Source organism: Typopeltis vanoorti, chromosome 12 (assembly GCF_054136105.1).
Source record: "Typopeltis vanoorti isolate ZY-2024b chromosome 12, IOZ_Tvanoo_1.0, whole genome shotgun sequence".
NCBI lineage: Eukaryota > Metazoa > Arthropoda > Arachnida > Uropygi > Thelyphonidae > Typopeltis > Typopeltis vanoorti.
This window is the reverse complement of record NC_143560.1, coordinates 29079480-29094565: the sequence shown is the minus strand read 5'-3', so window position 1 is coordinate 29094565 and position 15086 is coordinate 29079480. Positions and strand designations below refer to the sequence as shown.

The window sequence follows — 15086 nt, the reverse complement described above, 5'->3', positions numbered from 1 at the left end:
CACAGTTCTGGATAGTGTGTGCATGACTATGTATATAAAGTCATAAAGCAGAGTGTACTGACCAAACACACATAATTTTGGACTAGTGGGAATTTCTTAACTGAATAAGTAGTGGCAGCCAGTTACAAATTTTTGTCAGTCAGTAAACTTCATTAGATAATAACTCTGTTTTTGATACTGATTAAAATAATTGCAAATGAATGATTTAAAAAAAAAAAAAAAAAAGCAATGGTCAAATTTCTTGTTTCAAAAGGAGAATTACTGTAATCAGTTGATTTTCTTTTCATTTCAACTAAATGAAAAGAAAAGAAAAAACACACTAATGATTAATACTGATTAATAATTATGAATTTATAGAATACATTTTATTTTTCCCACCTAGATGTACAAAAATATGAGTCTTAAGACTCCGATGAAGATTCTTGAATAATGAAATAGTTTGTATAAAAGGTCACTGCACTTTAAAACAGTGAGTTCAGAAATTTAACGAGGCCAACAAATTTGATTTGTACTTCTTTATGATTCTGTAATAGTTAATAAAGCCTGTATAGCTCAGCTGGTGATGATAATGAGTTTTGGTTGGAAAACCCTAGGTTCAAAATCATGCCTAGGACATGTCTATATAAAGGCTTTTCAACTATCAAGTTAGCCAATCTTATACAGAAGTGGCAGGATTTTTTCCCCCTAGTTACTTGGGTTTTTGACTCTGGTGAACAGGGAAATTTGACGCCATGAACACACATCTACAGATGTAACATACTTCCTCTTAAGAGATACAGCAGAGGAATGGCAAGCTGGCCATTCCTCTTCTGCATCAAAAATGGCTGTTCACTTCTAACCAGAAGACACAACCCATTTTTAGTGGCAGAGAGAGAGAGAGAGAGAGAAGTTGAGTTTTGTATCTTACCTCAGGAAGGAATCGACCAAACTCTTGCAGATTATAAATAAATATAAAACTAGAATAATTAAATATGACATCCAGATTCCTCTAATCATAACTTAAAAGCAATACAGAAGTTTAGCTGGGATTTCTCTCTCCCCAAAGCCTCTTGTAGATTTTTCTTCAACTGCAAGAGCTAAGACCACCAAATTTGGCTTTTGACTTCCTCTTATCAAAATTTAAAACAAAAAAGTTTTGATCCTCCTATTCCTATGGGACCCAACCAAATTCTAGTGAAATTTATCTAAATGATAAGAGTTAGGGCCACCAAATATGGCTAAAAGAATACACAATTTATGGACAAAAATACTATTGGTGGGTAGAAGATGGCATAGGTGTAGATGGTGGATAATGCTACTATATATAGTGGAAGATGATGGAGCACTGAGCCCTTCAAATGGAAAAGACCCGAGTTCAATTCTGGTCATGATAAGAGGAATCTTTATATGGACATTTTCAGCTGAAAGTGAGTTAGCCAATCTCGTATGGAGGTAGCAAGATTTTTTCTCCTGGAAATGTGGCTTTTTTCATCCCATATACAGGCAAATCAGCCAGAGCACACATGCAATTTGTAGACAGAAATATTATTAGTGGGTGGTAGATAGTAGTGTGTATATGGAAGATTAAGTGGTATATAAGTAGGCTATGTAAGGTAGAGTGCCCTTCCACAATGTGTTTTTGGACTACTTGGAGGTGTCATCTAATAATAATAATGTAATAATAACATGTATGTTTTTTGGGTTTTTTAATGTAAATCCTGTCTACAAAAGGTCATAAAATTATCATATATGTAGTTCTATAAGACTCTTCTAGAAGGACTAAGGTTAATCCAGGAACTATCCTCTAGAGCAGCGATTTTCAACCGGTGTGCCGCAAGATTTATGATAACAAATTAATTGAAAGAAATAATGTTGTAATTTGTGCATTTATTTATTAGTGTCTGGTCTTCCATCTTCTTGTGTGTGTGTAAATCAAAATTATGCATATTTTTTGCCAGATCATAAAAAAATTAAAATAATATATTTTTAGTGTGCCACAGAATTTTAATAATTAGTCTTAGTGTGCCCTATTATGAAAAAGGTTGAAAATCACTGCTCTAGAAAGCAAACATATTTTCAAGCTTATTATTATTACTACTTCCTTACTTCAACTTATTACAACTACTACCTTATTCCAGTCCAGAGGTAATGTTTTCATATTTCAGAAACATACAAATTTTGTAATACAAATATTACAAAATTTGTATATTTCTGAAATATTAAAACATTTAGTGCACATGTGTGTGTGTAGGAGGGGATATCTGTAGTTCAGTCAGCATAGATATTGTCTTGAAAGAAATTGATCTGATTCCTATCTAGAATATGAGAAAACTTCATAATGTTTTTTTAATTAAACGTGAGTTAGATTGTCTCATATAGGGTGACAGTGTATTCCTCTGTAAAACAGGGATCTTTCATCGTGTGGAAAGGCTAATGTGTTCGTCACAGATGTTGATTGGATTTTTAACGGTATGGATGCGAACACAGATTGATTTTTTTTTTTAAGTTAGATGGCACCTAATTAGGACTTCAGTCTTTGTGTTGCAAGCTACAATTACTCATACTAGTCCCACTGTTACACCGGATTGTGGTTGTCTCGCTACTGTAACAAACTTTGTTTGTATGCTCGGAAGATGCTGGATATAATACCAGCAAAATATTAGCGTTTAAGTTAATAAATAGTTATTTTCATATCAATCTGTGTTCACATCTATACTGTTAAAAATCCAATCAACATGTGTGACGAATAAGTATTCTTCACGGAGACTATATCGTACACAAAGCACGACAATATGGTAAGTGGAAAGTAAAATTGGCAAGGCAAATGAACAGGTTAGCCTTCTTAAAAAGGTGCCAAGATACCAATTTAATACCAAACTGTATAAAAATTAAGAACAAGTTTCACTCGGCGAAAGCCCAACGTATTTATAAAAGAGCGAGTTTAGCATTATTATGGGAACAGTTATATGCTACTCGCTGAGAACTAACAAAAATAAATTCTTCCATCAGTGCGGTACGTGATATACTATCTAACATTTTGAACCCAGAACTATGGGATATCCTGGATAGCATCTCCGACTCTACAGCCAATAAAGAATTTGCCAAAGTTAAAAACTGGCACCAGAAGAAATTTAATATCCTCCAACAATGCAGTGCTATGCAAAATTCCAAAAGCCAAAATAATGGCTTCCGTTGAGCGTGGGATATACGACCTGCCTCCAGCAATAGCCAATAATATTCGATTAGACGTGGCCAACAACCTAATCCATTCTAAGCTTCCCAAAAATAATATCCCACATAAAGAAATCATGGCTCTAAAAGAACTATGCAATAATAACCACATTACCATAACCAAATCAGACAAAGGAAACTCTGTGGGACTGTTTATACTATCTACAATAGGATGTAAAGGTGTACCTTGTTTGTGAATTTTTGGAGCTCCATATATCCTGGGTGTTTTAACGTGGAAAGATTTGAGTTTGTTGACTGTTTCTTTTGGCCAGGAAGTGACTTTGTTCAATAACTTGCACATCTTATTCTTTTGTGAGTTGGTGAAATCTCCATCTATAATTTGATATGTTGACTGGTCTTGGAGAAGTGCGTGCATTTTGCTTTCATATTCTGTTGTATCCATCACTACAGTTGTGTTTCCTTTGTCTCATTATAATAATATAATATATATATTATTATAATTTCCTTTGCCTGATTATAATAATTATAATAATATATATTATTATAATCAGACAAAGAAAACGCAACTGTATTGATGGATACAACAGAATATGAAAGCAAAATGCACACACTTCTCCAAGACCAATCAACATATCAAATTATAGATCGAGATTCCACCAACTCACAAAAGAATAAGGTGTGCAAATTATTGAACAAAGTCACTTCCTGGCCAAAAGAAACAGTCAACAAACTCAAATCTCTCCACGTTACAACACCCAGGATATATGGAGCTCCAAAAATTCACAAACAAGGTACACCTTTACATCCTATTGTAGATTGTATAAACAGTCCCACAGATAAACTTGCTAAACATTTAGCCAAACTACTAGCCACTTGCATAAACATTCTCCCTCTTTTCTTAAAAATTCTACCCACCTAAAATGTATTTTAGAAAACCACACCTTAAAAAAGTTAAGACACTTAATGGTGAGTTTTGATATCACCTCATTATTCATGAAATTCTTAACTTACTAAATTCACATTTTCTCCCTGATATATTTCAGCTATTTAAATTCACAGTACAGGCAGGTTATTTTACATGGAAAGGGAAAATATACAAACAATTAGACAGAACAGCTATGCAATCCTTTTTCTACCCCCCCCCAGCCAACTTCTACATAGAACATCTGGAAAAGCTAGCTATCAACACAGCCACTCTCAAACCTAGTCTCTGGCTATGCTATGTTGATGATGTGTTTGCTATTTGGCCATATGGCCCAGACACATTGAATACATTTCACAAATAGCCAACACCCTAAAATCCACTTTACAATGGAACTAGAAGCCAATGACTCTACCCTTCCTGGACATACTTATCACACGTCTTCCAGAAGGTTCTTGATCATTCTCGGTTTATAGAAAACCCACACATACAGGGAGATATTTACACAAACAATCACACCATCACTCTTCTCAACAATATGGTATCTTAAAAACACTAACCCATAGAGCTAGAGCAATTTGTTCCAATGACATTGCTCTCACTGCTGAACTTTCTCAACTGCGTTACACCTTCCTGACCAATGGCTATAATCCCCATAAGATATATAAAATACTAAATGCTCCCCCAAATCCCCCCCCCACTATCTACCACAGATGACTACAACAAAACTATCACCATCCCATACATTAAAGGCGCATCTGAAAAGATATCTAGGGTGCTTAACAAACACCAACTATGCACTGTATTTAAACCTTATGTGAAATTGGCAACTCTCATCTATTCACCTAAGGACAGATTCTCTCCTTTATTGCATCCAGGAGTCTATGAAGTGTCCTGTTCATGTCATCGAGACTACTACGGACAGACAGGAAGAACTGTGAACATCCACCTCGGTGAAAACAAAAAATATATCCGGCACTTTCGCTATGGCAGGCTGGGTCTGGCAGACCATGCTTTGGATACCCCTGCACACAGGATCAATTGAAAAAAAACAAAAGTACTGCACAGAAGCTTTTACAAGTCAGAGAGGTTGTTCCTGGAATCAACAGAAGCCCTAAAACATACTCCAAACCTCAACAAGTATGGCTGTAAAAATATACCAAAGATTTGGGAGACAGTCATCCTAAGACCAAATTAATATGTTTTTTTTTTTTTTTTTAACTTAGACGGTGCCTAATTAGGACTTCAGTCTTTGTGTTGCACGCTACAATTACTCATACTAGTCCCACTGTTACACCAGATTGCGGTTGTCTCACTACTGTAACAAACTTTGTTTGTATGCTCTGAAGATGCTGGATATAATACCAGCGAAATATTAGCATTTAAGTTAATGAATAGTTATTTTCTTATCAATCTGTGTTCGCATCTATACTTAAAAAATCCAATCAACAAGGGATCTTTCATCTTGCAAAATTGGCAAACAGCAAGAGAATATATGCAATTAAAGACAATGCATTTGCCTTCATAGTCTTAATGTCTTGCCTGAAATTCTGAAACAACAACATTTTGAGTTCTAACCAAGTTCAATCTGTGTATATGTATACACAGATTGAACTTGGACAACAAACTGCCAACAAGAATTTTATATCATATTAAGTACAAACACACAGTATTATAACATAACAATATGGGCTGTTCAAATTCCACACATCTTAAAGTTAACATAAAGCAGACATAGCATATTTTCTTTTGCCATTTTGTTAAGAGTAATCAACATGAACCAAATGAGTCACATTTTATCTTACTGCGTGGTTGTTCACTTTTAACACCTTAACATAGTATTATTACTAGTTCTACAACCTTTCCTACCTTATATCTACTTCCATATGTAAGATCCAGTTCAGATTCTTCCATTTCAAAAGACATTCCTGGCTTTTTAGTCATCAATTTTACATATACAGCTTCACCCGGCTGGACTCGAATTACTAATTCATTGCGCATGCACTGGCCATGGAATATATCCCCTGGAACATCTTTAAACTGAATTCTCACTTCAGCTTTCCTTTCGTTGAGGGCTGTGAATAAGAAAAAAAAAATCTACATATAAAGAATTCACAATTTTTCTTTTAATGAAAGAATTTTTTAACTTTTTCTTCAAATAAAATATGTACAATCTATTTTTTGAAAGTTTTTTCGCTTGGTTATAAATGAAAGATGACAAAAAATTATATGCTTGTTTAATCCTTTATCTAAGTGCAAACAAACAAAGTTTGAACATGAAGTATCTTCACAACTAGGCCACTTGTATATTAAGGCTTCACATTAATTCTTCAGTGTTCCATAATGCAAAGCACATATCATTTCTGCTGGGTATAACACTATATATTATGGGAAAAGACACTATCCAGACCAGTTTTGACCTTTATTGATGACTCATCAGTGAGAGCCAGACCCAGAAGAGATACCAAGGTTGAAGTAATGCAAGTCATATATTTCCCATACACAAGCAATAAAACTGTGCAACACCTTATTAAAATACTCCAGGTCAGAGCTAGTTGCTGAAAATTTTTTAAGATTTGAAGTTCTGAGAGCATATTGCAACAGTTCGCAAAATAGCTCAAAGGATTATTTAGGTGCTGAAGAACACACTGACAAGTAAAGAGAAGAGATTTTTATCCCTCTTTATAAGGCTATAATTTGGCTGCATCTTGACCACTGTGCACAGATTTAGTGACACGGTTTTTTGGGGATCAGGAGGCAGTGGAGAGGATTCAGAGACAAGTGACCAAGCTGGTGACAGGTCTGTGGAATGCTCCCTATGAGGACAGATTGAAGGTGTGCGATTGCAGAGTTTAGTAAACAGGTGGAGGAGAGGGGGGGGGACATGATAGAAACTTATAAGTTACTAAAGGGATTCTATAAGATTGACACAAAAGAAACGTTTTAACACATGAGGGAAAAGGGAAAAAACAAGGGGGTCATCCCTGGAAATTGTGTAAGAGTCAGTTAGTAAGAGTGTATATAGACTAGATTCTTTGGTTCGAGAGTAGCAAATGAGTGGAATAGATTGCCAGAGGTAGTTGTGAGCGTCCCAATGGTGAATGAGTTTAGGGAGTTACAAGTAGAATCTCTCCATCCCCTCTCCCAAAGAAGCAAGCAAATCCAATGATGAGCATTAATAAATGTCATCAGTGGGAACCGGACCTAGAAGAGATACCAATCTTTGACTTGTCTCTTTTTATGTGAATATTTATGAAAGAAACAATACGAATGTGAGAATGCAAATTAGGTTGCCAACTGGTTTTGCACAAAAAAAAAAAAAAAAGATCACCTTGGTATCTCTTCTAGCTCAGTCCCATGGTATCAGTTACTGAATGGGAAGGATATAAGCACAGCATGGGAAAATGCAGTGAAAAGATGCTTACATGATGCAGTATCTGAATGTGTGGACAGAGCTCAAAGAAAAAACAGGATGGAATTGAAATAGATGTGCAACCTTATTAGGAAAAATGCCAAAATTTTTCTTAAGAAATTAAGAAAAAAAATGTTGGCCTGGTGTTCTATGGTGTTCAAAACTATGTTCTGGTGATATTCTTTTTGAAACATCATATCAGCAACACTAAGAAAAACTACAGTGAGTAACATCAGTAGGGAGAACACAATCATGAGATATACAGGGTGTTCGGGATAAATTTGACATATTTATAATTAATTATATTTTTCCGTAAGTTACATGTATTAACACACACTTCTCTTCATTTAAAAGTTTGGACCCTTCTTCATTCATATACAAGATGTCAGAAAGGATGGATAGCTGGAACCCACCTGAATCATGGAAGAGAATAACTTGTATCATGATGATTCGTGCCCGCCATCAAAATAAGGATATTACGACTGCTGCCCAATGCTCCCTGAATACAGTAAAAACAATCAGGCATGAACTAGAGACTTGCAATGGTGACTACGAGGATGTAGCAAGAAGAAAGATCCCTAGCAGACGATCTGATTGCGTTCGTACAGCAGAATTCCTCGCAAATCTGCAGGAACAGGTGTTGAAGAACCCTGGCATTGGAATTCGGGCTTTGTTCGTGGAGTTGCTAACTGTAGTCAAGCCCTGGATAACAAGGGTAGCCAATGGTAGGCCGTATGTATGGCAGCAGGATTCGGCCCCTTGCCACACCTCTGGGAAAAGTCAAAAATGGTTGTCTGAAAATTTCTACGACTTCACCAGTCCAAATGTTTGGCCTCCAAACTCCCCAGACCTTAACCCCATGGATTATTTTGTATGGGGCGCAGTTGAAAAAGACACCAATCGCACTTCCAGTAATACAAAAGCCCAGTTAATGGATAAAATTAAAACAGTTTTTGCGGCCCTTCCCAGGGAGACTGTAGCATCAGCTTGTTCGAGGTTCCGAAGCAGAATTGAAGCTGTGATCGATGCTAATGGTGGTTATTTTGAGTAAATCTTGTTGATAGTATTGTAATTAACTCTGCCTGTAATGTTTTTTTGTCAATTCATTAAATTTAATAGATACAAAGAAGATTTTCTTTTTCCTTACGAAACTGTCAAATTTATCCCGAACACCCTGTACAGTTACCTCATAAAATATTTAACTCTTCTAGAAGTGAGATATCAAACTGGGATCTCCTTGAGGTTATAGGTAAGGAGATATGTTTAGAGTTTAAGATCAAGGAGTGACAAGTATGAGGTGCATCCTAATAAATAAGGTGATTGATTATCTGGTTCAGACCAAGAATATCACCCTTACTTTTGACACACCCACACCCCCAGCATCAGTTAAAGTTAGGGATCCCATATGTCCCGGTTTTATTACTTCTGTACCGCTGTCCCGATATGTTTTTGGGACACTAAATGTCCCGGATATTTTAGAATATAAAAATATTAACATGTCTAATAAGAATAAGTACAAGTGGTAATATTTTTGGGTGCTTTTAAAAATGTATGTTTACAAAACAAAAAACAGAGACATATTTATTTTATAGTTCGGTGAATTACCAGAATGTTAGAATTTTGGGAAAACGATTTAGTTCCATACATTTCATTCAGCCAGAGAAAAGAATGTCAGAATGAGGGAGACAGTCACCCAACTGTATGTTTAACTAATCATAACCACGGCATCTATTTCGTTCATCTGGTCGGCCGTAAATTTTTAGCAATCTTTTGTCTCAAGCTTAGTTCGCATAGCATACGATATCTGACGGTCCGAAATGTTTCTCATTGGTCAACATGTTTTTGAATATTAATGCGCCACGATAGTTCATTTTCTTTCAACCAATGAGAAACATTTCATACCGTCAGATATCGTACACTATGTGAACTAAGCTTCACGTGTCAGGCGCTAAATTGTTTTTATATCGCTACAGGGTATGTGATATAACCTGTAGAGAAGTTTTGAACTGTTCATTTCGTATTTTTGCATTCTCGTATTAATTGTGAATACTGTATTTTTTAAATTAATAAAGTTATACTGTTTGTTACAAAATGCCCAAAAGAAAGTGTAATTTCAATGAAAAATCTATGTCTTTATATTTCATATACTTATTAATGTTTGATTTAAGTGTTACGTGTTTAAATATTGCCATCTGTGTTTAAGTGTTGTTATTAGAATTCTATTTATTTGACGTATGTATAAACATTTATGTTATCTACATTAATAAATCAAATTCAAATTCAAATTGATATTTTTTATTTTATTTTAAAATACATAATGTTATTAACGAATAAAATTTATTTTTCTTAACCCTTAATTCTACAAAATTTATTGTGTCCCGGTTTTTTGTTTTCAAAAAATGGGATCCTTAGTTAAAGTAGTATATCTCAGCTGTCCTGTTAGGTTCTACTGTCCCTGATCCACTAAAATGATTTAAATGTCAGATATATAAGAGTGTTTGTTGTGGCTCTGCCAGCCTAGTTGGCCAAGTGGTTAGTCTATCTGCTCTCCAAATAGATTCAAACCTGTGGATTTTTATTCTCAATGGAATTCACTGAATCCCACTGAGCTCTTCTTAAACCTTCTTGAATATTAATAATGGTAAGTTATGTTATTTTATTTTATTTTATTTTTTTTATTATGGTTCTCAGAACTCATATCACTGATCTCTAATCACTAATCAAGTATTTTACCTCTAACCAAACTTTTAGATTCATACGTTAAAATTCATTTGAACTTGTATTGTGTTATCTTGGTGTTTTGGCTGAGACTACAAATGCATTATGAAGTAGAACACAGAATAAATGCAAGAATTGGGAAATGCTATACAGCCGATATAAAAAATATAGAACAATAACCTACTAAAAATTTAACTGAATGTTATTCCAAAATTATACAGGCAATAAGTCTGTGGATTCCTTGAGGTGTCATGTAATAAGAATAATAAAAATCACTTCTGTGAGTTTCTAAGAATTTAAACTGCAAGAATAAGCAATACGTAATCAAAGAAAGAATGAAACTGATTATGCTTTACTTGGACAGCGTTGTTATTCATATTTCAGTAGTTAAACTTCCTCCTCAAAATTGCGATGTACTCAGAATATTATTTGACTATAAATACAATATCTTGTAGTTGCAAGTTCTCTCTAAAGCAAATATACTTGTATATGCTAGCATCTAAATCATTTTACAGTTTATTTAAAATTATTTAAATAATTTTAACTATTTAATTAAATAATTAAGTAAATTATTTAATAATTTTATTATATGGCATATCAAATTTGGAGACATTCTGAAAATGAATACACATCTTAATAGAGTTAAAATGTATAACTAAGTAAATTTCATTGTTTGCTTGTTTGTTTTTCCTGTTTTATATATTTTAAAATAGAGCTAGCAAGAAAAATCTAACATATATACAGTACTTGTTTATATAGGCTGCTTGGAAAGATAAAAGAGAATAGTGTGATGGGAAGGGTAGTCGGTGTGCTGCCTAGGTATGATTGTGGTGAAACGAGGCGGAAAGTAAGGATTATGAATGATATTCTGGCTGAAATGTGTGAGGAGATAGGAGTACAGTTTGTTAATGTGTGGAATGAGTTTGAGGGACGAAGTGAGCAGTAAGGGAGCGATGGACTGCATTTGAGTGGTTATGGTGTGAGTCGCTTGGAGAGACTGCTGCTGGAAGGTAGAGAAGTGAATAGAGAGAATGAATCAGATCGAGTGGGAAGTGATGTGGAAGAGCAGGAGAGATTGAAGAGGTGGTTATGAATGGGGAAGTGAGTGGTATGATTATAGAAAATGAGAGAATGGGTGTGCAAGAGGAGCAGGGAAACGGGGAGGCTCAGGGTTGACAGGGGTACACAGCGTGAGAAAGGTGGATGCCCCAAGAGGAGGTGAGAGCATGTGTAGGCAGGAAAGAAATGGGATGACCAGGGATCAAGAGGAAACAGATGGAATTGAAAAGGGTTCTAAAATGAAGAAGCAGAAAGGGAAATGGCCCCAGTCCAGCATGGAGAGATCTAGTGGAACTAGCTGTAGATCCAGAAACGAGCTGTTGTGTTTGTATACCAATGCTAGAAGTATAAGAAACAGCAAAATGTAAGGTTTTAAAATTTGGAAAACAAAGATGAGATGCAGAATTTATGCTTGGTGAGAATATATTGTTGGAGGTAGAGGAAATAAGAGATCTGGGAGCGATAGTGGATAAGGATCTAAAATTTAGGGGACACATCGCCAAAATTGTGAAGACAACACAAAGACTTCTGGGAATGGTGCGGAGGACACTAATGTGTAGAAGTAGGGAGATTCTTGTTCCATTGTATAAGGCTTTGATTAGGACACACATGGACTATTGTGCCCAGATTTGGTCACCGGGTTTTCAGAAGGATTAAGAGATGTTGGAAAGGGTCCAAAGGCGACTGACTAAGGTAGTTTCTGACCTCTGGAATGTTGAGTATGAGGAAAGATTGAGAAGATGTAATTTGCAGAGTCTGGTGGAGAGAAGGAAGAGGGGAGATATGATAGAGAGACCTACAAGTTGGTAAGGGGTTGTTATAAGATCAATGGTGGAGAAGTTCTACAGAAAATAGTGGGAGATCAGGGGAGAACCAGAGGTCATCCCTGGAAACTGTATAAAGAGGGTGTGAGTAGGGGAGTGAGAGGCAGGTTTTTTTCGTGCAGAGTTGTGAATGATTGGAATGCCTTGCCTGAGAGTGTGGTGTCTGCAAGGAGTTTGTGTTTAAGACAAGGTATGATGAGATGTGTGTGTGATAAAAGGACCTCTCAGATGAGTCTTTGACCATGAGGTCTTGGGTAATAATAATAACAATAATATGCTGTCAGAATAAAACTATCTGAAGTGTACATCTTCCCTATGCATTTGTGTTATTTGATGGATATGTAATGTCATTATTGAGATTAATATTTTTAATGTATCTACTTCTCACTTTAATTTCAGATATGTAGCTTTGAAATTGTCATCTTTTTCCTTAGGTAATATTTATGCAGATGTCATGTTAATAGTCTGAAAGGACATGTATGAATAAAGAGATTGAGAGCACTAATTATAAGAACCGTAATAATATAATGAGCATGAGATATGGGCTCTGATTGCAGTAATAATAAAAGTGAGTTCACACATAATCACTTTATTTCTATAGTACCACAGACAAAAGAGAAAAATAGAACTTATTTTTATTGAAGAAACTAGGATTTTTCATCTCCCAGAACAGACAAACTGGATCAGTGAACACACATGGATTACAGTCATGAATACGTCGAAGCTATATGCCAGTCCTGAGCCTGGATAAAATTTGGAGGGGGTTGGGAAAAGAAATGGTGAACTACCCTGTAAAAATCTCCCCAGGAACACTTTGTGGTTAATGCCTACAAAGTCACCTAGGGTCGGAAACGACTGAAGAGGAAAAACCACCTCCATCACCACCACTCAATAACATAATTTTGCTTACTTTTTTAACTTCACATTTAAGTATAAAAGGGTACTAGAATTTTATACTCAGTGTTTTTTATGATATACATAAAAGGATTTTGCTTCATTACTAGCCTATTTTTATAAACTGGATATTACATACAAAAAATATTCCAAAAAGTTAATGTGGATGACATCATGTTGGTACTTAATATATATACATATTTGAAAGGAGGATAAATCACAGAATTAACTATGTTTAATAATAAATGCACATAAATGCATAATATTACATTTTACTATATTCAGTGAGTGTATTTAATCATTATAAAATACAGTGCAAAAATATGAATAAAATATAACTTTGGTTTAATTGTAGCTTGTTGCCCTGGTAATGAGAAGGCTGTTAAGTTATAGACATTGGTGATGTTACTCATCATCATTATCGTCATCATCAAATTCCTGCTATGTACCCACAAGGGGTGTACAGGATATGATAGTACTACATGAAAAAATTATATCATTACTAACTTCCTATCTACAATTTTCCTCCAAATCAGTCTGTTACTTGTCAAGACTCCAACATTATCAGATCTTATATTTCTGTCGTCTAAGGCACTTTATACTGTATCAATCCACCTATATCTTGGTCTTCCACTGGGTCGTTTTGCTGCCAACCTGGCAGAGAACACTTGTTTTGCTAATTTTTCCTCACCCATTCTGTTTAGGTGACCGTACCACCTGAGATTAGCTCTGCTAACGCATTCCTGGATGCTGACAATGTCAAGTTCTTTCCTAATATCCTTGTTTTTAATATGATATTGCCATTGATGCCATCTGTTCATGCCTATAATCTTTCTCAGGAATCTCATATCTGCGGAATCTAGTCTTTGGTCAAGTGTTTTACTTCTGACCCAGCTCTCAGATCCATAAGTTAAAACTGGTTTGAACACTGTCTTGTATACAGCTAATTTAGTGTTCTGACTAATTTCTCTCTTATTCCATATGAATTTATTCAATTGACTTCCCACCATACTAGATTTGCTGATTCTGTTGTCTATTTCTATATTTAATTTACCATCTTCAGTAAAAATCATGCCTAAGTAGCTGAAATGTTTTACTTGTTCCACAGGTTCTCCATTCACAACACAGTTGACATTTTCAATGATTCTGCCTATTTTCATTGTCTTTGTCTTTTTATTGCTGACCTTCATAACATATCTATTACAACAGCTATTCAATTTAGTCAGAGAATCTTGCAGACTTGTAGCGGATTTATTTAGAAGTATAACATCATCCGCATAAAGCAAACAGCTGACATTAACATCTCCAATTCTGATATCATGTTTAATACCACTTTCCTTCATAATGTGATCCATATAGATAATGAATAACAGAGGGGATAATTTACATCCTTGTAACACACCAGATTTAACATTAAACCATCTTCCTGTACTTCCTTCAATTCTGACTGCTGACTTACAACTCAAATAAAGACTAAGTATTGCTTGATATAATGCCCCATTGACACGATAAAACTGTAGTGTATTGAATAGCTTCTCTCTTGGCACCTTGTCATATGCCTTTTCCAAATCGACAAAACTTAAATATAGATCTTTGTTATATTCCCATGCTTTCTCAACTATTTGTCGTAAAGTGAAGATCTGATCCTGACAGCTCTATTTGGCCTGAATCCAGCTTGTTCTTCACCAACCTTTCCCCCACAATTCTTCTCAATCCTTTCTGAAGTATGCTTGCATAGATCTTGCCAGGAACACTCAGTAGGGAAATACCTCTGTAATTTTCACATTCAGTTTTATTTCCCTTTTTATATATGGGTACTATGAGAGCTCTACTCCAATCATCAGGAATTCGTCCCTCTATCCAGGCTTTCTGAACTATGCAGTGCAGCCACTGTAAAACTCTTATACCACCATACTTCAGCATTTCTGGTCAAATATCATCTACTCCAGCTGCCTTTCCACATTTCCAGCCTTTGATGGCTTTTTCTACTTCAAGTATGGATATGTATTCCTGACTGCATGCCTGGTCAGTGTTTTTTATCACTGTGCTGTCATCACTGCTTGTTTCATTTAGCAGTTTTTCAAAG

The 15086-nt window shown here is 35.3% G+C and overlaps 1 protein-coding gene across 1 annotated transcript in view; it reads right to left on the bottom strand.

The window, feature by feature from the left end:
* LOC150100651 (glucose-6-phosphate 1-dehydrogenase-like) overlaps positions 1-15086 on the bottom strand; it is a 221548-nt gene that overhangs the window by 33029 nt on the left and 173433 nt on the right. The window contains exon 9 of the mRNA XM_090401922.1: positions 5963-6168. Within this exon, the coding sequence (XP_090258048.1) occupies positions 5963-6168 (206 nt within the window). The remainder of the gene's footprint in view (positions 1-5962; positions 6169-15086) is intronic.